General features: G+C 35.7%; 1 protein-coding gene and 1 non-coding gene across 2 annotated transcripts; one reads left to right on the top strand and one right to left on the bottom strand.

The window, feature by feature from the left end:
* The first annotated feature begins 6,228 nt into the window (after nucleotides 1-6,228).
* Nucleotides 6,229-7,535, top strand: LOC109212303. Its single transcript, XM_019375934.1, has one exon. It carries the CDS (start codon nucleotides 6,557-6,559, stop codon nucleotides 7,424-7,426), a length of 870 nt encoding a protein of 289 aa, XP_019231479.1. The 5' UTR covers nucleotides 6,229-6,556; the 3' UTR covers nucleotides 7,427-7,535.
* An 18,685-nt stretch (nucleotides 7,536-26,220) lies between these two features.
* TRNAL-CAA lies at nucleotides 26,221-26,304 on the bottom strand. Its single transcript has one exon. It is a non-coding gene; the product is annotated as a tRNA-Leu (tRNA).
* Between the last annotated feature and the right edge of the window lie 645 nt (nucleotides 26,305-26,949).

The raw sequence follows: 26,949 nt of genomic DNA, 5'->3' as shown, positions 1-26,949 counted from the left end.
GATTTCCATAAGGAAAAAAAATTATTTACAAACTCTATTCCTGCATCTAAGTATTCCATCTCAAAACGGTTTCTGCAGTGGAAGTAAATTCCAGCAATCAAATTATTCAAAATCTTGTACTGAGAAAAATTCCAGCACCGTCTAAATTGTTCCTCTGGTACATCCTAAAAATTCTCTATATGTACGTTCTACGTGTTAGATTATCCGTAATGTACGCTCTATCTATAAAGAGTATTTCATTAACAAATTATTATAACACATATATTAGCATCCTAGATAGTTAAATCAGTTGAGGTTTTTTTTGTTTTTTTGTTTTTGACTACATATAATTTTTAATGTATTATCTACTTTTTTTTATTTTGGTTATATTTTTGTTGTTTACACCTATTAAAACTCTATAAAAGTTAATGGGACTACTCACAAATCACATGATATATCCTCGACCTGCGCCTCCACTTTTATGAAAAATTATAAAAGTTAATGGGACTAATTTAACTTAAATATATACAGTAATATTTCTTATTCATGTTCCAGAATCCATAAATTCGAAGTACTAATAATTGTCATCCTGCTGTGAAGAAAGCAAGTCTGCACTGACAATATTGGAATTAGATATACTCCAAGTAGTAGCAGTAATGCTAAAGAGAGCGAATATATAACCAAAATTCATTGAATTAAGCTCAAATTATCAACAATTAACACCAAAATCACATGCATGAATTGCGTTGATTGTTTTTAACAATTTGAGTACAATCCTCAATATCTTACCTGCTAAAGGACAATGTCTTGTACGATTATGTGAGATGGAAGCTATGGCCAAAAAGAGAAGACAAAATATTTTTGGATTAATTATTTTCTTGTCTTATGGAAAACAATAATTAGCACTTAACTAGCAGGAATAATTTATGAGAAATCACATGATAATGACAGCCACATGGGAACAGGATGACCATTGTTGATAAAACATCTTCAATTGTTTCAGTTTTTTTTTTTTGGTCCAAATTGTTTAAGGTTCATGGTTTACGGTTAATGCCGCTTCATTAGTCGTCATTTTATGTAGCATTAACAATTGGAGAGACAAGAAATGACAACACAATTTAGTATGCAAGTCTGATCAATACTAACACTGAACCTGATCACCTGGACAAAATTTTATTCATCTTTGCAAATCCACTTCTATTAATGGGTTGTTAGATAGAACCAAATAATTTTTGTCCAAACCCGATATATGTATTCAGAAATTTACAAAATATATGTAAAAATTTGACCGTGAACCTATTATCATTGAAAGTTACATTGAGGTGTTGTAGAAGCTCACAAACTTCAAATTGTAGATCCGCCTATGTAGCAGAGTCATTAAATCTAATGACGGTTAGAAAAATACAAGGATGTTACATCTAGAATTCAAATTACCCACAGGCTAAAAAGAATTTGAAGATATTTCTGCCACTATACATTAGAAGCTTCTATTTGCAGAAAATTATTTTGATCTTATTAGCATAATTTATAATTTTTGGACTATGTGGACCATGTAGCTCCACTCCTCTGTAGTACAGTAATGAAAAGAAAAAGAATTTTTCGTCATGAATATCTTTTTGAAATAAAGTAGCCAGATTAAATGCAGGAACTAGGGAATTTGTTTTAAATAATGTACAGTGTCGCGTGAAGCAGCTACATCTTCTGTAACCACATGCAGTTCATGGTAAAATATTGCCAGTGGCAGTTATCTCTCCAGCAAGTGTATCTTTCCGCAGAAAAAGGGCCTAATAAAATTCTTGGCCATATTAAGAGTCCTGGCTTGAAGGTGGCTATTCAAAATTGAGCACTGTTTAAAACCTGCTCCATTGAATTTCACTACAGGATAGATCGGCGCATTAAGAATCCCGCATTCATGCAGGGTTCGAGGAAAGGTCGCAGCCCGAGGGTTGTGACGCAGACAGCCTACCCTAATGCAAGCATTAGTGGCTGCTTCCACGACTCGAACCCATTACCTATAGGTCACACGGTGACAACTTTATCATTGCTCCAACGCTCCCAATGAATTTCTATCTTGCTAGAATATGCCTCCTGAACTATTGAGTAGGAAATCTTTTCATTGATGATTGGGGTGGCGAAAAATGCATTCTTCTGTCCTGTTTCGCTCTGTAGCTGAGATGATGTATACCATATTGATTGAATCAACTCGTGAGTAGCTTATTCTGTGACAGCAAGATTTAAAAAAAAAATAATAATAATAATAGGCTGCCGACGGTTGGCAAATGTGGCTATCACTATTGGCATTGGGAAATTTTAGTAGCTTTGTTGGTTGACTACTTAAACTTTCATGGTAAGAATTCGATATCCTACCTTGTAATCTTTTCCTCATTTTCCCTACCTAAAAAACAAAAAAAAAAAATGGCTAATCACTACTCCTATTACAAAAGCAACAAACTAAATGGCGGAAAAAGAAGAGGAGACCTCAGTGCTTAATTTGCATGGATTCTGTTTGCTCATTGAAATTGGATTCATAAAAGTAGACCTACAGCTTCATTTTGTCTTCAGCATTCGCTTTATCTCTCAGTAATTCTATTTAAAGGCGAAGCTAGGCTTTAAAGTTTATAGGTTTTGAAATTGTCACGAAACCATTCCTCATTTTAAGCTCTTGAATTTCAGTGTCATGTTCGGTCCATCTGCTTATTTTCGGGTTAATATCATCAGAATAACAAAGTCACAAAATCATTTGTATCATCATGTTAATGTAACTGAATTTAGTTACCTTAATATTGTAGAGTTAATAAAGTTGGTCTGTTGCTTGTATAGTAAGCACTATGCGAATTGGTGCCACAATTTTGGGTTAGCACATCCTATTCGACATAAAATGCCACGTAACCAAAAGAAGTTTCTTCTTCAGGCATGAAATTTTGGGGTTCATCATAATTACTAGAGCTGGCCCGTGAGGCCAGCCCATTCGAGCCCGCTATTTGGGTAGGGTTGGGTTGAAATTTTTTTAGCTCATTTAAAATTAAGGCTTATAAGCCCGACTCAAGTCAACTCGCTGGCACTTGAAGCTTGATCGAAACTGGACCGGGACCGGCCCGTGGGCCAAAAATTAATTAAATTCAAATTTAAATATTTAATATTAAAAAAAGTAAAAAAAAATAAAAATATTAACTATATATAATCCTCTTTCCCCAACCTTAGATTGCTCACTTACCCTTCCATATCTACTAAAATTTAGATTTTTGATTAACTAGATTAACTAGGAATGTTTTAAGTGACCAATAATAATTTTTTTCAAAAGAAAATATTATGTTAAATGGCCAATGATCAGTTTGGTTACTTTAATATGTTATTAATAATTAAACTGATCTTTAGTTTAGAAAAATGTCAAGTTTTAATACCCAAAGAAAATTGACAACACTAGAAAATTTCATGAATTTTAAAAATTTTGTGGACTATAATGATGAAATCAGCAAATGATGTTAAACCTAAATTAAAAAATGTCAACAGATAAACTTATTGAAGCAATCCCTGAACTAGAGGAGTGAAAGAAAAGTATTAAGAAAAAATATTCATGTAATGTTAAAAAAGAAGAGATAGAAATAGAAAGAATTTGCATTTCAATTCGAGATTCCTTGTCAAATATCATTCTTGTACGCTCTAAAACAAACAGAAGTCGTTCGTATGATTAAGAGACTATACCGCGAAAAAATATTTATAGATTTGAAGAAATTTTTTATCTAAAAAAATTGAATAGCAAGCCCGTCCTAGCCAGCGGCCCTCTTAGGGCTGGGTTGGGCTAGCCATTTTAAGGCCCATTTAGATGGCGTCCTATCCCATCCTAGCCCACCAAAATTAAAAGTCCGTGAAATTTGGGCTGGCTCGTTTTGACAGCTGTAAATTAATTACCACTATGAGTAATCGGAATTCGACGTGAAATTTGGGGTTCATTTTAATAAGAGTAGTTTGTTATATGCGCTACCTTTTTTATTTTTTTAATTTCAAATTTTAGCTACAGGTCGGTTGAAAAATGCATTCCAAAAGCTCAATTGTGTGCATCATTTTTGGACAAAGGCGTTTGTTGAGCTGGATAATCTTCAACAGAATGTTTAAAAAGAAAATGTTATGAATAAAGATAAGTATGAAAATTAAGTGAATGATAGATATAATAAAATTAAGTAAATGATAAATATAATATATAGAGTTCCACTAGAATGTTTACTCGCTTTAAGATAGTCTTATCTACAATATTTTAAAATTCTAATAACTAATATGAAGAATGTGTTGTGGATGTTAGCATAGAACTAATTTTAAAACAACGCCTAAATTATTATGTTATCATTTTGTTTACCATGAATTTATAACTTAATAAAATTTATTCCATAAAATTTCAAAATTTCAATACAAAGTGAAGAAAAGAAAAAACAATTAACAACAATACTTCATAACATTGTTTCTTTTTTCCTGATATATTTGAACTATTCACATTTATTAGTAGTAGTATTTATCATCAGAAATCGAAAAAAGGTATCTAAACTTCACCTCGAATGATTTGTGTATTTCTGTTCTCAAATCTAATTGAAAACCAATCTTGTCGACCCTGCCTAATTTATAAAAGACGACATTTCAATCATGCGCGCCTGATAATTGCATTAAATAATACTCCTAGCAATTTCTGGTTCAAATTAAACAAAAATACTAATACTGCACTAATTAATCATCGTGAAGAAAGAATTGTACGTACTATTTATTCAATGGAAGTATTTTTTGGTACTTAGCTGTACTGGAGAACATTATCACGTACGGATATAACACACTCCTAAATCTTCTCAACATAATTTAGGAATAAAATGGTATAACGATAGACACAGATCGTGATGCCACCCTGGGCTTGATCTGTTAGGGATCATTTGGTTCATAGGAAAAATATGCAACGATTATAATGCAAAAATATAGTAATACCTAAAATAATAATTATTGAATTATTTAGTGCATATTCATTATTCTTCCTTATAAGAAAAACATGATAGTGACAGAGATCAAGACAAAGAATGTTTATGCCTTTATGGTTGACTAAACATCACCTAATCAGTTTTAGGTTCCTGTCCTAATGATGTTTAACACCTTCAAGGTTTAAACTTTTATTGATTTTACTGCTTTTTTGATTAACGGTATTAGGAGTTCTATTAGGGGTCGTTTGGTATGAGGTATAAGAAGGTATAGTGCTGGTATAAAAATTTAATACCACCTTAATACTTGGTTTGGTTAGCAAACCTGGTATAAGCTATTCCGGGATTAAAATTAGTACCGGGTTAACTTATACCTTGTAGAGGGTGGGGTAATTAGTGCCAGGATAACTTATACCTTCTTCTTAGAAATTATGCAATTGCCATTTTTAATACAACATACCAAACATTGGATAAAAAACAATAGCAGGATAACTAATCTCAGCATAACTAATCCAGCATAACTTATCCCGGCATAAGCCGTATTCAAACCAAACGACCCTTAAAGGAGACAGTTTTTACGGACATCGCTAGCTAATAATCAGATTAGTACTTAACAAGGAATAAAAGACATGCATTAATAGTAAGACAAAGTTGGAAGCAAATTTTAAACCAAAATGGATGGGTACGAGCAGGGGCAGAGTTAGCGTAGTAGGTATTGGTTCGGCCAAACTCAGTAAATTTTTTTTAGACAACGTATTTGTATTAGAAAATCTATTATATATGTATAAATATAATTGCGAAGCAAGTAACTAAGACGAACTATAAGTTCTGTTACAAATTCAGAACCATTAACTTTAAATCTCGGCCTTGCCTCTGGTTTCGAGCATTCCATCTGACATAGAGCACTATGAAGTGAAAGGTAAACTTTCTTTCACTCACAGTTGCATTGTACAATTAAGTAAAATAATATCTAGAATGAATAAAATAGGTAGAGTATTTGTTGGAAATTGTTCGAACAAATATTTCAATAGGCAGTGGATTTTGTCGTACGGGTGTTTCTCTTTGCAGAAAAAAACCCATAAGAACAACTGCAGACACTACACTGATTGTGCAAGGCTGTAATTGAAGAGCACAAAATCCAATGTTTCACATTATATTTTTCCTGGTGAAATTAATAATTGGGAAATCCTGGATTTGGGTTCTTTCTATCCAGCAAGAATCAATAGCCAGCTAGTGTTGTTGAAAATGGTAGAGTTGTAGTAGGAATAACTACTAAAAGATGCCTTTTTTTTTCCTTTTCAAATTTCAACTCTCAGGAAGTGAGGCCGGTTTCACATAATGATTGGGGCGGCAACAATATACATAACTATATCAATATGAAAATCACTATTGGAGAAAAAGGACTAGAGCCTAATGTAACCTATTTTAGAGCCAAGAAATAAAACAATTGTAGACTGCCGGCTGTTGGCTACACCAATAAACACCACTACAATCATTGAGAATATAGTGAGATCCAAAATTCCACATTGGCATTGCTTTGATATAAGTAGAGGCAAGGCATCATTCTCTAGCATTCACTTTGATCACTGAGTTATTTTCAGCATTAGCTAACATAACAATTCTTAGAGATGGCTATTTCAAGTCATGTTAGGTCCATTAGTTTTCCTTCTCGATCACAGCCAGAGTATCTCAAAGTTGAGATTGAGCTAAACAGGCTAAAAACATGGGAATCATCATCAATTTCTTCAACAGCAACTCCTCTTACTTTAAACAACATTCAAGAAGGCATTGTAGGGCTAGCAGAGTTGTATAATTGTGTTCAAGATCTTCTCGAGTCCCCGACAACTCAACAAGCTCTCCTCAAACATCAAATGGGAAGATTAGTAGAAGAAGCTCTTGAGTCCTCTGTTGGATTAATAGACTCGTGTGGCTCGACGAGGGAATTAGTCTTGATGATGAAACAACAAGTGCAAGATCTTCAATCAGCACTGAGGAGAAAAGTTGGAGACTCAAGTACACAAAATTGCTTCGATGCATATATTAGTTTTAGAAAGAAAGTGAAGAAAGATATAGCCAAGAACCTCAAAGCACTAAAACAAATAGAAAACAAGATAGAATCATCTCCTTTATCTAAGCTAAATGCAGTGTTAAGAGAAGTATCTGCTTTGACCATCTCAGTACTAAGATCCCAACTATCTTTCTTGTCCGCGCCAGCTTCAAAGGCGAAGAAAAACGGGTGGTCATTGATATCAAAGATGCTTGTCACAAAGTCAATGACTTCTAAAGGAGATTTAAATACAATCAATGAGGTGGAATGTGTTGACTTTGCTCTTTGTTCTAACATTCATATAAGTAATTTTAAAGTTGATGTACCAATGATCCAGAGAAAGTTGCAGATATTAAATGCTGGTCTTCAGGGTCTTGAGGCTGGGACAGATAGCTTGTCAAGGCTATTGATCAGAAACAGAGTCTGCCTCCTTAACATCCTTACTCCTTAGAAGATATTGTACATTAGTATTAAGGCATCCATTTTTGTAAAGATATGCCTATTCTTGAAAACCTATTTTGTAAGATATGGAAGTGAAATATGCACGGCAGAGTTCAATCAATCCCTTGTCTCATTCTTTCATTCCTCTTTTCTGATCACTTTATTTTCATTCGAATACCATACTAGTATATGACACAAGTCATAAACTAATTTACGTTAAGATCAATTTGGCTGACAAATTTGGCCCAAGCCCCAAATGACCCGTCCAACCTACCCAAGGTTGGGCTGATTATCGACACGCCCATTTATTAAACTCGGTCCATCTTGACCCAACCCATCTCACTCCATTTAAAGTTGGGCTGATTTTTAGCCCAAATTGATTCATGAGTAACTTTGCCAAAATATCTTAGAAATAATTTTTTTTATTTGATATGTTATATATGATCATAATAAAAGGAAAAAAAAAGTCTTATTTATTAATTATACAATTCATAAGAAAATATTACATATTAATTAAAGATTATTAAGAGTTCGGCGGGTTGGGCTATAACCCAAGTTTTAGCCTATCTTGACCCAACCTATATCAACCTAAGTTACTTTTAGGCGGGTTATTTGACCAGTCCATTTTTATATTCAACCCATTTTGACCCGCCCAAAATCGATCCAACCCATCTATTTTGACGTTCAAATTTTGACAATGGCTGACAATAATAATGAAGTTAACTCAGTGCAATTTATCTACTTGGGTGAATTGAGCTAGTTCTAACTATCAGTGAAGTCTAAATGTTACCTCAGCAACTTCTAGTGAATGGTTACTGGTTAGCATCAATAGAAATAGCTTAGTGGATGGGAGTGTAATTTACATAAGTAACTAAAAAAAGGTAATTGATAAAGGATCTAACAGTTCCTCGTACAATTTGTTTATTATACTCTTGAATCCATGTTAAGACCAATGATTTTGGGCCTGATTAGCAACGAGAACTTGGGAACATGTGGACTGAATGTCATATTCTATTGAGTGATTTTAAAAATAGCCAGATTTATAACTGGTCGTTTAAAAATAGCCTAGATTAGCCACTTTTTATGTAAAGATAAATTTGAGCGAAAACACTATTCAAAATCCGGAAAATACTCCAGTATATTATGCTGGAGTTCCAGCATAAGTATACTTGAACTCCAGCATATTATACTGGAGTTCCAGGATAGTATGCTGGAACTCCAGCATAATTGTGAGCACGTGATTTTTCCCCTATATGAATTACTACCATAAATTCAAAACAAAACAACTTCTTCCAGTGTTTGCAGTTTTGTGGATTTTTAACATTGTCTGTTAATTGTTTGCATTTTTTTCTGTGCATAGATTCATAAAAAATACAAAAAATATGCATTACATTTAAGATTTAATTTTACATATTTTAATTATTAATTAGAATTTTACGGAAAACACAACAATCACAAAAATTGATTTGTTTTGCTTGGTTTGAATTTTAGCTTTATTAGTTTTCTGTAAACCGGTATTTTATTAATTACGTTGATTGTTAATTAGGACTTAATATGATTAGGTAGGTTAATTTAGTTTTTAGAATTAATTTAGATTTTTAGTTTTAATTTGAAAAGAAAATCAAAAGAAGAAAATCAAAAGAAATTGAGTCTTTTATTTTAAAGACCCAAAATTGGGCCAGATTTGTGTTCTAAATGCCACCGCCTTCCCCCCTACCCTTCCTCGTCTCCAAGCCTCCCTTGTAACGCCACCGCCTCCCATCGTGCACCGCCGGCCGAAAATTGCCTCCGCCGGCGGTGATCACCCAAAGGCCACCAAATTAACACCACTCGACCGCCTTCCTCTCCTCGTTCCAAATCTATGCCCCATCTCCCTCAAATCTCACTCACACTGTTCGAATAACCGAAACCCTAGCGCCACCTATACCGTGTCTGGCGGTGCTGACCCTAGTTAACCCCAAAATCAACACCATGTAATCTTTTTCACATTCACATTCCAAATCTCAACCCCGTTTGCCTCAAATCACAGCCACCCTCGTCGAATTTCGAATCTGGTCTAAACCCTAAAAGCCATAACCCAATCCGTTTATCTCTCAAGGTCTTTCAGCGTTCAGAGTCCGTTTGATCCTGAAATAATGTCGTTTGTTGGTTCTTGGCCAAGAACAAGCATACGACATTGTTTAAGGATCAAATCAAAGATCAGTCCTGAGTTCGAGCCAAGCCTGTGAGCCTCCTACTTCTTTTGTTTTATTTTTCCGTCTTCTTAGGGTTTGTTCGACTTTTCTTCTTCTTTTTTCTCCCTGGTTACCTAAGCTAATTTGGATAGGTTTTTTTATAGTTAGGATTGGTTGGCCTATTTGATTCACTTGTTAAACAGTTTAATCAATTGCTGAGTTCATCATTGTTTCCTTCACCAGTCGAGTCCAATAGGTTTTAGTTCGTTAATTCGTTTTAAGTTCATCTCTATTTCGTTTAGGTCTTGCTTGCTTTCTGAATAATTCCGTTTAATTTCTTATTCTTGTTAGTATTTCAAGCAGACTCAAAGGCAATCCTCATTTGTTTAATTTTTATCCTCTTGGTTTTTATCTTTATCAAAGTCAAATTAACAATCAGCTAGGGTTAAATTGTTTGTGGTAGGGCCTGGGTCAGAATTGGGTTTTTGATATTCATATTGGTTTAGTTGGAATCAGCTTGGGCTCTTGGAGTCATTTATGACCCAATTCTAAGATGTCCAGTTGTTTGAGCCCAAGTCTGTTGGGTAGCTCAAGTAATTTCAGAGGCATTTGAGGGTAATTTAGGAAATAGAGTTTAAAGAATCTTTGCGTAACAGAAAGAGAAGCTTCTAGGGTGGGGTTGGATTTGAAAATCAATGATAAACTCGGTTTTGTAACCATTACATGACTTCGAAGTTTGTTTAATGCACTTGTCAAAGCATGACTGTAGTTGTTAATTAAATCCCGTCATTTCAGTATGGTGATTGTCTTCTAATTCTGAGTGTTATAGTTAGTAACTAGAATTGGATTGTTTTCGAGTTTAGTTTGTATTATTGTAGTAATGAGGTCGTTAAACATGGTTGTCAAGTCAGAATCTGGTGTTTATAACAAAATAGCATAGCAGTACTATCTCACTGACTTGTGATGTTAGTTTTATTAATTCAGGATAATTTGAAATGGATTCAAAGCATGAAAATGGTTAATAATTAGTATGTTCTGCGCAGATTTGGTCCCTGTGGTTGGAATGGTCATTGTGTGAGTGTGATCATATTCTAAACATTTTTGAAGTTGAATTCTAATTAGTTTTTTAGCCTTCAGTAATGGTATGTTCAATTTGTTTGATCTTGCAATGATAAATTTACAGGGGTGGGCCTCTTGGGCCTTTCTTTACTTGTTGTCATTTTGGGGTTCTTCAGTTCCATCTCTCGTTGGAATTGGGTTCATATGGACCCCAAGCCCAATGTTAGGAGCCCTGATCTGCTCTATGCAGTTAGCTAAGCTCAATAAATCACGTTAGCCTTTAAATAAATCACGTCTGAACAATTGGAGGTTGTGCTTCTTTTATTCTTATTAACCAATTGGGCTCACTCTCAGGCCCAAGTTTGAAGGCCCCGTGAATGAACTTGGGACTCCCCTTGTCTTTGTTGAATCCCGTTCGCTATTAACCGTTCATGTTGACGAAGCCCCCCTCCTTTATTAATTAATCCTTTTTCTATCTTTCAGTTCCCGAACTCGTTTAGTACTAATTGGTTGGACTTTTAATTAGTTGGAGGTGAGCCGTAGTAGATAACAAATAGTTTATGGCCCTCCGAGCTTTTAGCTTAAATATCCTTTAAAATAGAATCGAGTTGCGCCACGCCAAATAAAATCACAAATGCGTGGCCTTCTTTAATTATACCTTTTAAATCTTTAGAACACGGGGCGTGCCATTTAGCGAATTTTCATGGCCCTCGCAAAGTGCAAACGCGTAGTTGCTTTAGGCGCGTGTTTAATAATATTACTTTCCTAAATTCGGGTGCGCATTTATGTGACCCAAATCCATATCTCAACGATGTTAAGATATGTCAAAAACCACGGGTGCATTTATGTGACGTGGTTCGAGACGTGTTTTAACGACGTTGCAATTCTCTTTAAAAATATTAATAAAAGCGGCTAAAAGTTAAAATTTGCACATAGGTTCATAATTGTTTAAAATTAGATAATTTAAGCCGAATATGACAGTTGAGCGACCGTGCTAGAACCACGGAACCCGGGAATGCCTAACACCTTCTCCCGGGTTAACAGAATTCCTTACTCGGATTTCTGGTTCGCGGACTGTTAAACAGAGTCATTATTTTCCTCGATTCGGGATTCCACCGGTGACTTGGGACACCATAAATTTTCCAAGTGGCGACTCTGAATCTTCTAATAATAAATCCCGTTTCGATTGTCCTTTAATTGGAAAAACACCCTTATTATACCTCTTCCGGGGGGTGTAGTAAAAAAAGGAGGTGTGACAGCTCTGGCTACTCTGCTGGGGAAATGAACCCAGAACTTTTGGTTCAGGGTTCAAGAATTCGAGCTTAGAATAACTGTTGTATTTGTCTTTGTTTATTATCTGATATTTTTACATGTTGGGTTTAATGTGCAAAATGATACTTTTACCGCTTTGATATTATTTGAACTGTACATATAAACTGTTACGAAACCCTTCTCTTCTTATCTTCGGGGATGTGCTCGCTGGTCGAGACTCCCTATTCTGTTAGTGTCATACCTTGAAATAAGAAAGAGGCTCGGACAAGTTACTAAGCCGGATGATCTTTCGGGTCCCCGGTACGTAGCCCCCTCCTCGACTCGAGTTGTCCGCTCGGGTACATAGTCTAGAACAAATACCCAGATTTTGAACCTAGAATAACTCAGCCTCATGCCAGATCCCTAGTAGGAACGTTTGTTTGCATCATGTGCATTTGACGTTGGAGGCTCAACACAGGGGTTGGGTCTGTCTAGGACAGGTGTACCAAAATTGACCATCCTGATGCATCTTACGTACTGCTTGTGCATTTATTTGCTTCGGACTTGCATGCTGACCGGCTTTCGAATATTTGGGGAAAAAGGAAAAAAAGGGGAGAGAAACAGCGGTATGAGGGTTAAAGAGAGATAATTACCTGTTTTGGAAAAATCAATGTCCAAATGGTACTGAAATTCTGCCAGATTTTTGAGAAAAAGGAAAAAAAAGAAAAAGGTTTTGTCTTCAAAAATAGTTGGTTTATTTGGGCAGAACTACGCGGTCTGATTCTCACCGGATGTGAGATACGTAGGCAAACCTCATCGGTTCCGGCCCCCAATTTTCAAAAATCCAAAAAAAAATTCTTTTACTTCCTTCTTTAGAAAAGTTTTTCTTTGAGACCCCAATTTTTAAAAGTACAAAATATTTTCATTCTTCTTTCGAAAATTGAAAAGAAAATTCAAGATTCAAAAATACTTTCTTTTTCTTTAGGAGTACTTCTTTCCTAACTTCAGAATAAAAATCCATAAATGCAAAAATATTTTTCTTTCTTCTTTAGAAGTTTTTCTATTGAAATTCCAAAAAAAAAACAATAAGAAGTCGAAATTCAAAAAAAAAAGGAAAAAAAAATCTTTCTTCTTTAGAAGTCTTTCTTTGCAAAAATACTGAAGAAAAATTAAAATCCAAAAATATTTTTTGTTTCTTCTTTTTGAGTCTTTCTTTCGAAAAAAAAAAGTCCAAAATCCAAAAAAAAAGTTAGTTTATTTCCATCATTCCTAATCTTCCAGAACTACGCTTGGTCTGATTCATGCGGGGTCATGATACGTAGGCAATCTCCATAGGATTCGACCATATCCCAAAAGAAAAAGAAAAGAAAAGAAAAAAGAGAGGAAAAACAAAGAGAAAAAAGGAGAAAAGAAAAAGAGAGAAAATAAGAAACCAAGAGAAGGAAACAATGGCAAAACAAGAGGGAGAAATGAGGGAATAAAAACAAAGAGAAAGCAGAGGCAAGAATGAAAAGAAGGAAAAGAAAAGAAAAAGAAAAATGAAAAAAAAGAGAAAAAATGCCAATAATAATAAAGACTGGCTGAGTCCATTCTAACCTGTCTCTTCTTTTGAATTGTGAAGAAGGTTTGAGGTGGTCGGTTTGTGGTAAGCTGGAAACACAAGATCCAAGGAAAAATGATAACTGACATCGAAGCTGTTACAAGTGCTCAAGAGACTCAGGGTCAGAGGGTTCAACAAGAGTCTACTGTGTTTGAGAAAAATAGAATACTGAAACAGCAAATGACCGAAATGTGTCAAGCATGGGCCAGTGGTCAAGGACAGCCTCGTCATGAGTCACAATTTGCTACACAGCAAGAGCAGTACCACTCTTCTGAGTACCACTCGTACTCGTTTGATCTTCCTACAAACATTGAGAAGCCTGCCCAAAAGATGGCACAGGAAGAAATGACCCAAAGAGTAAAAAGCTTAGAATAACGGTTGAAAAACATGCAAGGGTTGGCAGGTCAAAAGAGTGTTGCCTTCAAAGATCTATGTATGTTCCCCGATGTCCACTTGCCACCTGGTTACAAGACTCCCAAATTTGAAAAGTATGATGGACAAGGAGACCCCATAGCCCATCTGAAAAGGTATTGCAATCAACTGAGAGGTGCGGAAAGAAATGAAGAATTGCTGATGGCTTATTTTGGGGAAAGCCTTACGGGAGTAGCCTCCGAATGGTTTATGGATCAAGACACATCTCGTTGGTACGTCTGGGATGACATGGCACAGGCCTTTGTCAAACAGTTCCAATACAACATCGACATTTCCCCAGACCGCAATTCCCTTTCAAACCTGAAGAAGAAACCAAGTGAAAGTTTCAGGGAATATGCCATTAAATGGAGAGAGCAAGCAGCCAGGGTTAAGCCACTCATGGATGACCACGAGCTAATTAATATTTTCCTTCAAGCGTTAGAGCCAGATTACTTTCAAAACATGATATCTGCAGTGGGTAAATCCTTCTCTGAAGCAATCAAAATGGGGGAAATGGTAGAGAATGGTCTTAAGACAAGCAAAATTATAAGTCAAGCAGCTCTTAAAGCCGCAACTCAGGCTGTCCAGGTTGAATCTGATAATTTTAGTGACACAAATGAGAAGGTTGAAGAAATCATGATGACAACAGGGTCGAGAAGAGGTCCCAGGAGAACACCTCGAAGGTATGCGCAGCTTCATCAGGTTTTCCATGACTCCCCTGAGCATTACTATCCACCTCAGAACCCACTATACTCTGTTGATCCACCCCAGTATGTTGTCCAGCCACCAAATCACCCAAGAAGGCGGGCACGAGCATCACAAAATCTCCACAAAATTTTCAAGTGCCTTATAACCCACATCCAAGCCAGGGGTATAGAAGGGAACAAAAGTTGAAAGATAATTTTACACCAATAGGAGAGTCCTATGCAAGCTTATTTGAGAAGTTAAAGCATTATGGCATGATTGCACCCATTCTTCCAAATCATGTGGACCCACGTGCAAGAAGCTTTGATCCTTCTAAAAGGTGTGAATACCATTCTAATGCCCAGGGGCACAATGTTGAAAGTTGTCGGGATTTGAAAAGAGAAATAGAAAGGATGATCCAGGAAAACCTGATTGTGATTCAAGACAGTGACACCCAGAATATCACGCAGAATCCTTTACTTGCACATGATGATGCACACTTGGCGGGGATGATGCTTGGTGACATGGAGTATGAGAATCCTCTCGGAAACTTGCCGACTGAACTTGGAGAAGGCCATGGTGATTCTGATGAGCAAATTTGTGGCTAAATGTCAAGCTTAGCAATTGAAAAGTCATTCTCTCCTCACTAGGAAGGAATCTTGGTAGCTTGTTTTGATATTTTCTCTGTTATCTGGGTTATTTCAGGGTTGTGATCCAGATATTATTTGTTTTATTGAGTCAAACCCTTCTATCCTTCTATTCTGTTTCTATGAGTCATGTCTGTCTGTTTTTGTTGCTATTTTCATTATCCGGGTTATTTTAGGGTTGTAACTCGGATTTTAGGTTGCTTGTTTAGTTGTCAAACCCTTCCATCTTTATTCAATAAAATCAGTTTGTCCTTTCGTGTCATTCTATTCCAAGTTCTTTTCTCGCTAGTTCTAATGGCATGACATGCATGCGGAAATTTTGGCCAGATCTTAGAAACTGATTTAATATGGAATTGGATAACTGAAGAAAAAACAAATACTTTTGAGGATGAATAAAGAATTGAAATACTTTGGAATTAAGGTCGAGAAAAATTCACCTTCAAATCATTGTGAAGATCGGGCTTGAGGATGTTTAACCAATTGAAGTTTGTTGGAAAGTTTGACATTAAGGGGTAGAAAGTGTTTTGTGACCACGACACACCAAGAAGACAAACATGTTCATTAATGCTGTGATTGGGAAAAGATACTATGTTTGGCATTCTCGAGGTTGGGAGGCCCTTTTTCTGCTACCCAAAATACTTTATACCCTTTGTTACCCCTTTGAGCCTGTGTTATTTTCTTTGACCACCCTCTTTTGGAATCAAGTTTAGAGTCAAAAATCAAAAAAAAATGAATGAAAAAAAGGAAAAAAAAAGTCTATGTCCCAAGAGTACAAACTGGGGCAATTCTTAGAAAGTTCAAATTAAAAAAAAATGAAGAAGAAAAGAACTGTCGAAAGTCCATGCCCTCAGAAGATAGAAGCTGGGGCAAACAAAAGAAAAAAAAGAGAATGAAAGAAGAAAAAAAAGAGAAAAAGAAAAGGAAAAGACAGAGGAAAGAAAGTTGAAAAATTAGTTAGGTCAGATGTTTGAACTACGTTAGACCTGATTCCTTTAAAGGATACGTAGGCAGCCTCACGGTTCGGTCCAATCAAATAAGAATTCAAGGAAAAAAATCCCCAATGGTTGAAACTGGGGCAAAGTTTTTATTTTACTTTTGAAGAGTCGATTCCAAGAGTTGTAAGTCCATAACCCCTCATTTTTTAGTCTACTTTGAGCCTTCATGCCGACCTTTCTTTCCAACCCTATCCAAAAACCTTCCCAATAAGACCTCCCGATAAGCCTTCAAGAATGCCAAGAAAAGCATGCAAAGAGAAACGGTTGTCACGCGACATAGAACACTGTCAAGTTGCTCACACAAGAAGCAAAAGAAAAAGGAAAATAAAAGAAAAAATGAGAGAGTCTTGCTAGCAAAAACCCTCACGGGCACTGTAAGACGACGGTAAGCAGAGATGAATAAATGAGAGAGACTCGTTGGTGAAAACCCCTCGGGCACTACTTGTCGAAAGTGAGTCGTGAGGCTGATGCGAAGAATTAGCATAAACAAGTCCGACTTCAAAGGTCATAAGAATGGTAAAAGGGAAGGTTAGATTAGTTTGATAGATCAGGTCGTTGAGTCCAAAATGCACGTCATGATCATTAGGGCTAGTTACTGGAAAAAAAAAAGAAAAAAAAAAGAAAAAAAAGAAACAAAACTCTTCCTTCCGTCCTTCCGACAGGGGGCATTTCTTGTTAATATTCGTTTCTTTGCATCATTGTGTCCTTCACTCCGAGTCAGTCCTTGGCAAAACAAGCAAGAAAAGATTTCAAAATCTGCTACCAGCTTTTTAATTGCACAAAGTAAATGTAGCCAGCATATTCAGTTGTTATTGTCAAAATACCTTGAGGATTCATGCAAAGGCATCCCCCCAAAAAGACTCTTGTCATTCTACTTGGCGCAAGCAAAAGTACCTGGTGATTCTCTCCGTCAGACAAATTGCTCAAAAAGCAGGAAGTCATTCAAGATATCAGAAAAGGTCACCTAAGCAAAGATCTCCAGTTAGGATAAGGCTATTTGAGCTACAAATACAAATGTTACTAGGAGTGAACAATCAGAATTGGTACAGAACAGAAGTCTCTTGAGACCGACTCAGGTTGATCGAGGAAAAGCCAAGCCGCTCAAGACTCAAGGCCACAAACCGACCACCGTTTTCAAAACTGACAAATTTTTCTTTGTGTGAAACAGGTACAAAGCAGTGCAAGGAAAATGTTTCAAAAAAAAGGAAAAATGAGAAAAAAAGGAAAAAAAAGAAAAACAGAGAGAAGAAAAAGAAAAGAAGAGAAGAGCCGACAAAGGGAAGTTTCTCAAATCTTTGCCTTTATTTGTCTTGCTATTGTGCATAAAATCTTGCCATTGATCTTCACATTTTTCCTCCTAGGATAAAAGTCCTAGTCTGATGGATTTTCCTCCCAATATAAATCTTAGTCTGATAAATCTTTCTCCTAAGATAGGAAACCTAGTCTGATGAATTATCTCCTAGGATAGAAATCTTAGTCTGATGAATTTTTCTCCTAAGATAGAAAACCTAGTCCGATGAACTTTCTCCTAGGATAGAAATCTTAGTCTGATGAATCTTTCTCCTAAGATAGAAAACCTAGTCTGATGAATTTTCTCCTAGGATAGAAATCTTAGTCTGATGAATCTTTCTCCTAAGATAACAAAAAATAGTGACCTAGTCTGATGAACTTTCTCCTAGGATCAAAATCTTAGTCTGATGAATCTTTCTCCTAAGATAGAAAACCTAGTCCGATGAATTTTCTCCTAGGATAATAATTTAAAAAAAAAAGAAAGAAAGAAGGGAAGTCTGAATTTGAAAAAAAAAGAGGGGTCATTTTTAGTTTTCTTCAGATTATCAATGTTTAGTTTTAGTGAACTCAGGGGCCCCGCCTAGAGAATAGGGTCAGTCTTTACTTCAGTCAAGCTTAGTTTATAGTTTTTCGCAAGCTCAATCACTTTTAGGAGATGCACATCCTAGTCTAGTCTTTAGTTTACTCTCATCATTGCATCAATAGTATAAGTGGTTTATAATATTGCTAACAACTCACCCATGTGCCCAGCTACCAAACTGGGGCAGAAAATTTTTCTTGTTTTTGTCTGTTTTGTTGAAGTCAGGTGCCCGCCTGGATAGCAGAGGAATACATTCAAGCTTTGAAGTCAGGTGCCCGCCTGGATAGCAGAGGAATACATTCAAGCTTTGAAGTCAGGTGCCCGCCTGGATAGCAGAGGAATACATTCAAGTTTTGAAGTCAGGAGCCCGCCTATATAGCAGAGGAATACATTTCAAGTTTTGAAGTCAGGAGCCCGCCTGTATAGCAGAGGAATACATTTCAAGTTTTGAAGTCAGGAGCCCGCCTGTATAGCAGAGGAATACATTCAAGTTTTGAAGTCAATACATATCAAGTTCAGCAGTCAGGCATCCACCCGGAGAAAGGGAAAACATCTCAGTTTACAATTCATGACGGCAACAAATGGGTTTCACCGAAAGAATACAAGACAACAAGGCAACAAGAAACACAAGATCAAGTTTGAAGATATAGATAGGACTTTTGTAATTCATAGATCATAGTCTAGTCTAGCTTCTTTTTATTTTGACATGGTGTAATAAGGGGGTCAGTAAGCAGTAGCAGCAACAACAGCAACAGTGAAATCACAGCTTCATGGTAGTCCCAGCTACCAGACATTCCCGAACTAACACTGACATGATTCCTTTTTAGCCAAGGATATGTAGGCAACCTCAGAAGCAGGGTGCGGTCAACTCTTTCAAAATGCTTCATACGGAATGTTCAAACGGGCAAAAATCGCTCGTATCCGCTCACTTATCTTTGCACGAAAACTCTTCGTGTTTCCGAGCAAAGAGGGGCAGCTGTGAGCACGTGATTTTTTCCCTATATGAATTACTCTCATAAATTCAAAACAAAACAACTTCTTCCAGTGTTTGCAGTTTTGTGGATTATTAACATTGTCTGTTAATTATTTGCATTTTTGTCTGTGCATAGATTCATAAAAAATACAAAAAATATGCATTACATTTAGGATTTAATTTTACATATTTTAATTAGTAATTAGGATTTTATGGAAAATACAAAAATCACAAAAATTGATTTGTTTTGCTTGGTTTGAATTTTAGCTTTATTAGTTTTCTGTAAACTGGTATTTTATTAATAATGTCGATTGTTAATTAGGACTTAATATGATTAGGTAGGTTAATTTAGTTTTTAGAATTAATTTAGATTTTTAGTTTTAATTTGAAAAGGAAAAAAAAGAAGAAAATCAAAAGAAATTGAGTCTCTTATTTTAAAGACCCAAAATTGGGCCAGATTTGTGTTCTAAATGCCACCGCCTTCCCCCCTACCCCTCCTCGTCTCCAAGCCTCCCTTGTAACGCCACCGCCTCCCATCGTGCACCGCCGGCCGAAAATTGCCTCCGCCGGCGGTGATCACCCAAAGGCCACCAAATTAACACCACTCAACCGCCTTCCTCTCCTCGTTCCAAATCCATGCCCCATCTCCCTCAAATCTCACCCACACTGTTCGGATAATCGAAACCCTAGCGCCGCCTTTGCCGTGTCCGGCGGCGCTGACCCTAGTTAACCCCAAAATCAACACCATGTAATCCCTTTCGCATCCACATTCCAAATCTCAACCCCGTTTGCCTTAAATCACAGCCACCCTCGTCGAATTTCGAATCTGGTCTGAACCCTAAAAGCCATAGCCCAATCCGTTCATCTCTCAAGGCCTTTCAGCATTCAGAGTCCGTTTGATCCTGAAATAATGTCGTTTGTTGGTTCTTGGCCAAGAACAAGCATACGACATTGTTTAAGGATCAAATCAAAGATCAGTCCTGAGTTCGAGCCAAGCCGGTGAGCCTCCTACTTCTTTTGTTTTATTTTTCCGTCTTCTTAGAGTCTGTTCGACTTTTCTTCTTCTTTTTTTCTCCCTGGTTACCTAAGCTAATTTGGATAGGTTGTTTTTTTAGTTAGGATTGATTGGCCTATTTGGTTCACTTGTTAAACAGTTTAATCAATTGCTGAGTTCATCATTGTTTCCTTCACCAGTCGAGTCCAATAGGTTTTAGTTCGTTAATTCGTTTTAAGTTCATCTCTGTTTCGTTTAGGTCTTGCTTGCTTTCTGAATAATTCCGTTTAATTTCTTATTCTTGTTAGTATTTCAAGCAGACTCAAAGCCAATCCTCATTTGTTTAATTTTTATCCTCTTGGTTTTTATCTTTATCAAAGTCAAATTAATAATCAGCTAGGGTTAAATTGTTTGTGGTAGGGCCTGGGTCAGAATTGGCTTTTTTGATATTCATATTGGTTTAGTTGGAATCAGCTTCGGCTCTTGGAGTCATTTATGACCCAATTCTAAGATGTCCGGTTGTTTGAGCCCAAATCTGTTGGGTAGCTTAAGTAATTTCAGAGGCATTTGAGGGTAATTTAGGAAATAGAGTTTAGAGAATCTTTGTGTAACAGAAAGAGAAGCTTCTAGGGTGGGGTTGTATTGGAATTTTCAGGATTTGGGTAATAGAACTTGGGGAACAAGCTAAGAATTCAGGGACCCCTAAGCTAAAACAAGAACTAAGAAGGGGGGTCAAGGGAAATAAGTGGTCCTGAAGGCTGCCCTATTTTGCTGGCCTATAAAGCCTTGCATTCTTGCCTTTAAAGGCAAGACTGGAAGAATAAGAAAAAATACAAAAGAGGCTGCTACTATTCCATCGGATTTCAGCTCTGAACTTTGAAAGTTTTTCATCTCTGAATCAATTTTGAATTTCACCTTATGTCCGGGCTTTGAAATGGCTTGAAAGCTAGTTAGTGATTTCAGATTTGGGTGTCTGGTTTTTTGGAGTTGGTATCAGTCGTTCAAATTGCATTTCTCTGGGTTTTTTTTTTGAACTGTTGAGTCTACTGTTCCATTGAATTTTGGAGTCAGTTCTGTGGTCTCATCATTGGATCTGGGGCTGTCCGTTGCTGTTTTCATTCCCTGCTGAAGTTTAGCTTCTGATCCCTCCTTGTTCACTTATTCTTATCATTTCAGGTATATTCCGATCTCTATGGATGCTATTTGACGTGTAATCTGAAGCTTGAGCTGAAAATCAATGATAAACTCGGTTTTGTAACCATTACATGGCTTCGAAGTTTGTTTAATGCACTTGTCAAAGCATGACTGTAGTTGTTAATTAAATCCCGTCATTTCAGTATGGTGATTGTCTTCTAATTCTGAGTGTTATAGTTAGTAACTAGAATTGGATTGTTTTTGAGTTTAGTTTGTATTATTGTAGTAATGAGGTCGTTAAACATGGTTGTCAAGTCAGAATCTGGTGTTTATAACAAAATATCATAGCAGTACTATCTCACTGACTTGTGATGTTAGTTTTATTAATTCAGGATAATTTGAAATGGATTCAAAGCATGAAAATGGTTAATAATTAGTATGTTTTGCGCAGATTTGGTCCCTGTGGTTGGAATGGTCATTATATGAGTGTGATCATATTTTAAACATTTTTGAAGTTTAATTCTAATCAGTTTTTTAGCCTTCAGTAATGGTATGTTCAATTTGTTTGATCTTGCAATGATAAATTTACAGGGGTATGGGCCTCTTGGGCCTTTCTTTACTTATTGTCATTTTGGGGTTCTTCAGTTCCATCTCTCGTTGGAATTGGGTTCATATGGACCCCGGGCCCAACGTTAGGAGCCCTGATCTGCTCTATGCAGTTAGCTAAGCTCAATAAATCACGTTAGCCTTTAAATAAATCACGTCTGAACAATTGGAAGTTGTGCTTCTTTTATTGTTATTAACCAATTGGGCTCACTCTCAGGCCCAAGTTTGAAGGCCCCGTGAATGGACTTGGGACTCCCCTTGTCTTTGTTGAATCCCGTTCGCCATTAACCGTTCATGTTGACCAAGCCCCCCTCCTTTATTAATTAATCCTTTTTCTATCTTTCAGTTCCCGAACTCGTTTAGTACTAATTGGTTGGACTTTTAATTAGTTGGAGGTGAGTCGAAGTAGATAACAAATAGTTTATGGCCCTCCGAGCTTTTAGCTTAAATATCCTTTAAAATAGAATCGAGGTGCGCCGCGCCAAATAAAATCACAAATGTGTGGCCCTCTTTAATTATACCTTTAAAATCTTTAGAACACGGGGCGTGCCATTTAGCGAATTTTCATGGCCCTCGCAAAGTGCAAACGCGTAGTTGCTTTAGGCGCGTGTTTAATAATATTACTTTCCTAAATTCGGGTGCGCATTTATGTGACCCAAATCCAAATCTCAACGATGTTAAGATATGTCAAAAACCACGGATGCATTTATGTGACGTGGTTCGAGACATGTTTTAACGACGTTGCAATTCTCTTTAAAAATAATAATAAAAGCGGCTAAAAGTTAAAATTTGCACATAGGTTCATAGTTGTTTAAAATAAGATAATTTAAGCCGAATATGACAGTTGAGCGACCGTGCTAGAACCACAGAACCCGGGAATGCCTAACACCTTCTCCCGGGTTAACAGAATTCCTTACTCGGATTTCTGGTTCGCGGACTGTTAAACAGAGTCATTATTTTCCTCGATTCGGGATTCCACCGGTGACTTGGGACACCATAAATCTCCCAAGTGGCGACTCTGAATCTTCTAATAATAAATCCCGTTTCGATTGTCCTTTAATTGGAAAAACTCCCTTATTATACCTCTTCCGGGGGGTGTAGTAAACAAAGGAGGTGTGACAATTATATGATGGAGTTCCAGCATAAATACACTAGAACTCCAGCATAATATACTGGAGTTCCAGCAAGTATAATGGTCCAGTATAATATACTGGAGTTTGGAGCACCAGTGCTCTTGGCTCCAGTATATTATTCTGGCTATTCTATTATATATAGAGAAAATGCATAAAGTACCCATCAAACTTCTCCGGAAAAATCATTTACACATCTAAACTTTACGGACGACCTTTTACCCCTCATTTTTGATCGAAGTGTATTAATTATCCCCCCTTAGATGTGGGTTGGCAGAGAGAGTGTTTACACTTTCTTGAAAGAGCGTGGTTGCCAAAAAAAAAAGTTAAAATGAATTAACTTTCTCAAATATCATTTTAATTAAATTTAAGTTTTTCTTAATATTTTCGTTTTATTTTTTGTTCTTTTTTCTCTTCTGCTCTTTCACTTTCTTCCTTTTCTTCTTCCCTGCAATTAAAATGACCTAACTTTATGAACCAACAAGGCAACAACAAAAATCACCTCTATCATTATTTTTCCAAATAGACCTTTTGTTGTTCTGGATCTATTTGGAACTCCCTTTTCAGTAGTATTTGAGTAGATGAAAAGAAGCTAGAGTAGCAATAAAAAACTGGTACGGCATTTAAATGGTGAAAGCTATAAAATTCTATTGTTAATGCAACCACTATATCCGGCAGCATCTTTGATGCTAAGTTAATTAGAAGGCTTTGACAGAAAAAAGAGGAAGAGAGAAAACGTGAAGGAAAAGGGGAAAAAAAAGTAAAGCAATTGGGTTTGGCGGAAAAATAATTCGCTAAAAGACCATCAGCAAATAAAATTCCGATGAAATAGTCTCACATAAAACCAATTACGAAGATTAAAATTTAAGATATAGAAAGAAAAAATCAAGTGGATCTTGATTTGAGATTTGACCATAGATGAATGTCAAAGGATATGTAGAATGACGGGGCAGTTGGGTAACTAATTTGACATTCAAGTTTAATAATTTAATTATCTTTATGTAATAAATTATATTAGAGAAAAAGAAAGTCAAGAAATAAAGTTTTCTAGGGCAGTTTGAGCTTTGATGTTTCATGGCGTAATATAGGTGTTGGTGGGTACTACAGAAAACGGAGGAAGGTGGTGGAAGATAAACTGGAAAAATTTCAAAAGAAAAAAAAAAGGAAAAATGAGATTTTTTTTTAAAATGGCATTTATGTGATTCGGACGTGGCAGGGGCGTGTGTAACACTTTCTAGTACAAAAGTGGTTCGTTAATTTTAGGGAGATAATTAATACACTTCGGTCAAGAATGAGGGGGTAAGAGGTCGCCCGTAAAGTTTAGGCGTGTAAATAATTTTTTCGGACAAGTTTAATGGATATTTTATGCATTTTCTCTTATATATATAATGTGGCATTATTGTCACACTCCACTTTAGCCTAATGCATAAAAACAATCTATCCAGCTATTTATATGTATAAAAGTTTGGTGTATATATTTCTTCCTGCTTGTAATTATTCTCCTTTCATGAAAAGTAGCATAAGGAGAAATTTACATAGAATACAACCCTTTAAAGATTTATTTATATTCCTTACAACTGTTTTTACAAAATTACTTTTAGTACAACTTATTTTAAAATCTTACCTTTTTAATTAAATTATATACAACTTTTCATCTCCTAAAATCTCTCCCTTGAGATTCTCTCTCACTTAAAAGTTATCTCTTTCTGATTATTTTGTAATCACTTGAATGTAATAATATATATTTTATTATATACATTTAATCATATATACATTATATTTTGTTTCCCTCAAATTTGCTTCTTCTTTATTTCCCCGTCAGCGAAAACGTGTTTACTTCGCGCAATTCTTTTTATAATGTATATATATATATATATATATATATATATATGAGAGAGAGAGAGAGAGAGAGAGCCTAAAAGACTGTCAGCAAATAAAATTCCGATGAAATAGTCTCACATAAAATCAATTACGAAGATTAAAATTTAAGATATAGAAATAAAAAATCAAGTGGATCTTGATTTGAGATTTGACCATAGATGAATGTCAAAGGATATGTGGAATGACGGGGCAGTTGGGTAACTAATTTGACATTCAAGTTTAATACTTTAATTATCTTTATGTAATAAATTATATTAGAGAAAAAGAAGTCAAGAAATAAAGTTTTCTAGGGCAGTTTGAGCTTTGATGTTTCATGGCGGAATATGGGTGTTGGTGGGTACTACAGAAAACGGAGGAAGGTGATGGAAGATAAACTGGAAAAATTTCAAAAGAAAAAAAAAGGAAAAATGAGATTTTTTTTTAAATAGCATTTATGTGGTTCTGACGTGGCAGGAGCGTGTGTAACACTTTCTAGTACAAATGTTCTTTAATTTTAGGGAGATAATTAATACACTTCGATCAAGAATGAGGGGGTAAAAGGTCGCCCGTAAAGTTTAGGCGTGTAAATAATTTTTCCGGACAAGTTTAATAGATACTTTATGCATTTTCTCTTATATATATAATGTGGCATTATTGTCAGACTCCACTTTAGGCTAATGCATAAAAACAATCTATCCAGCTATTTATATGTATAAAAGTTTGGTGTATATATTTCTTCCTGCTTGTGATTATTCTCCTTTCATGAAAAGTAGAATAAGGAGAAATTTACATGGAATACAACCCTTTAAAGATTTATTTATATTCCTTACAACTGTTTTTACAAAATTACTTTTAGTACAACTTATTTTAAAATCTTACCTTTTTAATTAAATTATATACAACTTTTCATCTCCTAAAATCTCTCCTTGAGTTTCTCTCTCACTTAAAAGATATCTTTTTCTAATTCTTTTGTAATCACTTTAATGTAATAATATATATTTTATTATATACATTTAATCATATATACATTATATTTTATTTCCCTCAAATTTGCTTCTTCTTTATTTCCCCATCAGCAAACGTGTTTACTTCGCCCAATTCTTTTTATAATGTATTATTGTATATATGCATATATACAGCTTAATGAACATTGAGTAAATCTGTTGTTGGTCCAAAATAAAATATAAGTAAAGAGCCCGTTTGGATTGGCTTGTTTTAAGTGCTTTTAAGCTAAAATAGCTTTTAAGTCATTTTGTAGTGTTTGGATAAAGTAAAAAAGTGCTTTTAAGCACTTGTTTTTAAGCTAAAATGACAAAAACAAGCCAAAAGCAAAAAGTTAAAATTCCTAACTTATGGCTTAAAAGCTATTTTGACTTAAAAGTCACTTAAAACAAGCCCATCCAAATGGGCTAGAATTGTCAGAAGTGGGATTTGAACCCACGCCCTCTCTCGAAGACCAGAACTTGAGTCTGGCGCCTTAGACCACTCGGCCATCCTGACCTACTTTGTCCTTAAATTTTATCATTATATATATGTATGATGCTAAGTGATGCTCGTGCTTCTCCTGATATTGATTCGGTTTGCACAAAATTGTGCTGGCTCGTATATACACTGAAACAGAGATAATATTGCAACAAATATTGAAGTATTTATATTCTAATATTTTCTCCATCTTAATAATTACTAGTTGCGCTGAATCAAATGTCAACCGAAAAACGAAACAAAGAGAGTAATCTTTTGATGTAGTATCTAAACCTCCATATGTTATTTTTCCAGTAATGTCTAAGGCCACACTCATTTTTAGAGCCCAAAAGAATTGAAAGATACAAATGATTAGCAAAAGGTGAAAGTAACAATTAATCTGAGAAATAACATAAATGTGCTAATGTTCTTTTAATTCCCTATTTCCTTGCCGGTTCAGTCTTATTCTTTCCAATTAACTTAATTCTCAACTAATTCACTCACATGGCTGATGCCACCGTCCAGGAAAAAGTGAGATTGTAAGCATTATTGCATATTAATCCTACTCTATAGGCGATAATTTTGTTTTGCATTTGCTAAGTGTTCTCCTTGCATGCCGAGGAGATAAACAAGGCGACAAGCTGCTGATGGCCTATCCCTATTAAGAGCCCGTTTGGATTAGCT

The sequence above is a fragment of the Nicotiana attenuata genome, unplaced genomic scaffold (genome assembly GCF_001879085.1).
Source record: "Nicotiana attenuata strain UT unplaced genomic scaffold, NIATTr2, whole genome shotgun sequence".
Lineage (NCBI taxonomy): Eukaryota > Viridiplantae > Streptophyta > Magnoliopsida > Solanales > Solanaceae > Nicotiana > Nicotiana attenuata.
Note: the sequence above shows the minus strand (reverse complement) of the source record. Positions and strands in the feature narration are given on the sequence as shown.

Coding starts and splice junctions, on each gene's coding strand:
- LOC109212303 (XM_019375934.1), top strand. CDS start 6,557: ATGGCTATTTCAAGTCATGTTAGGTCCATTAGTTTTCCTTCTCGATCA.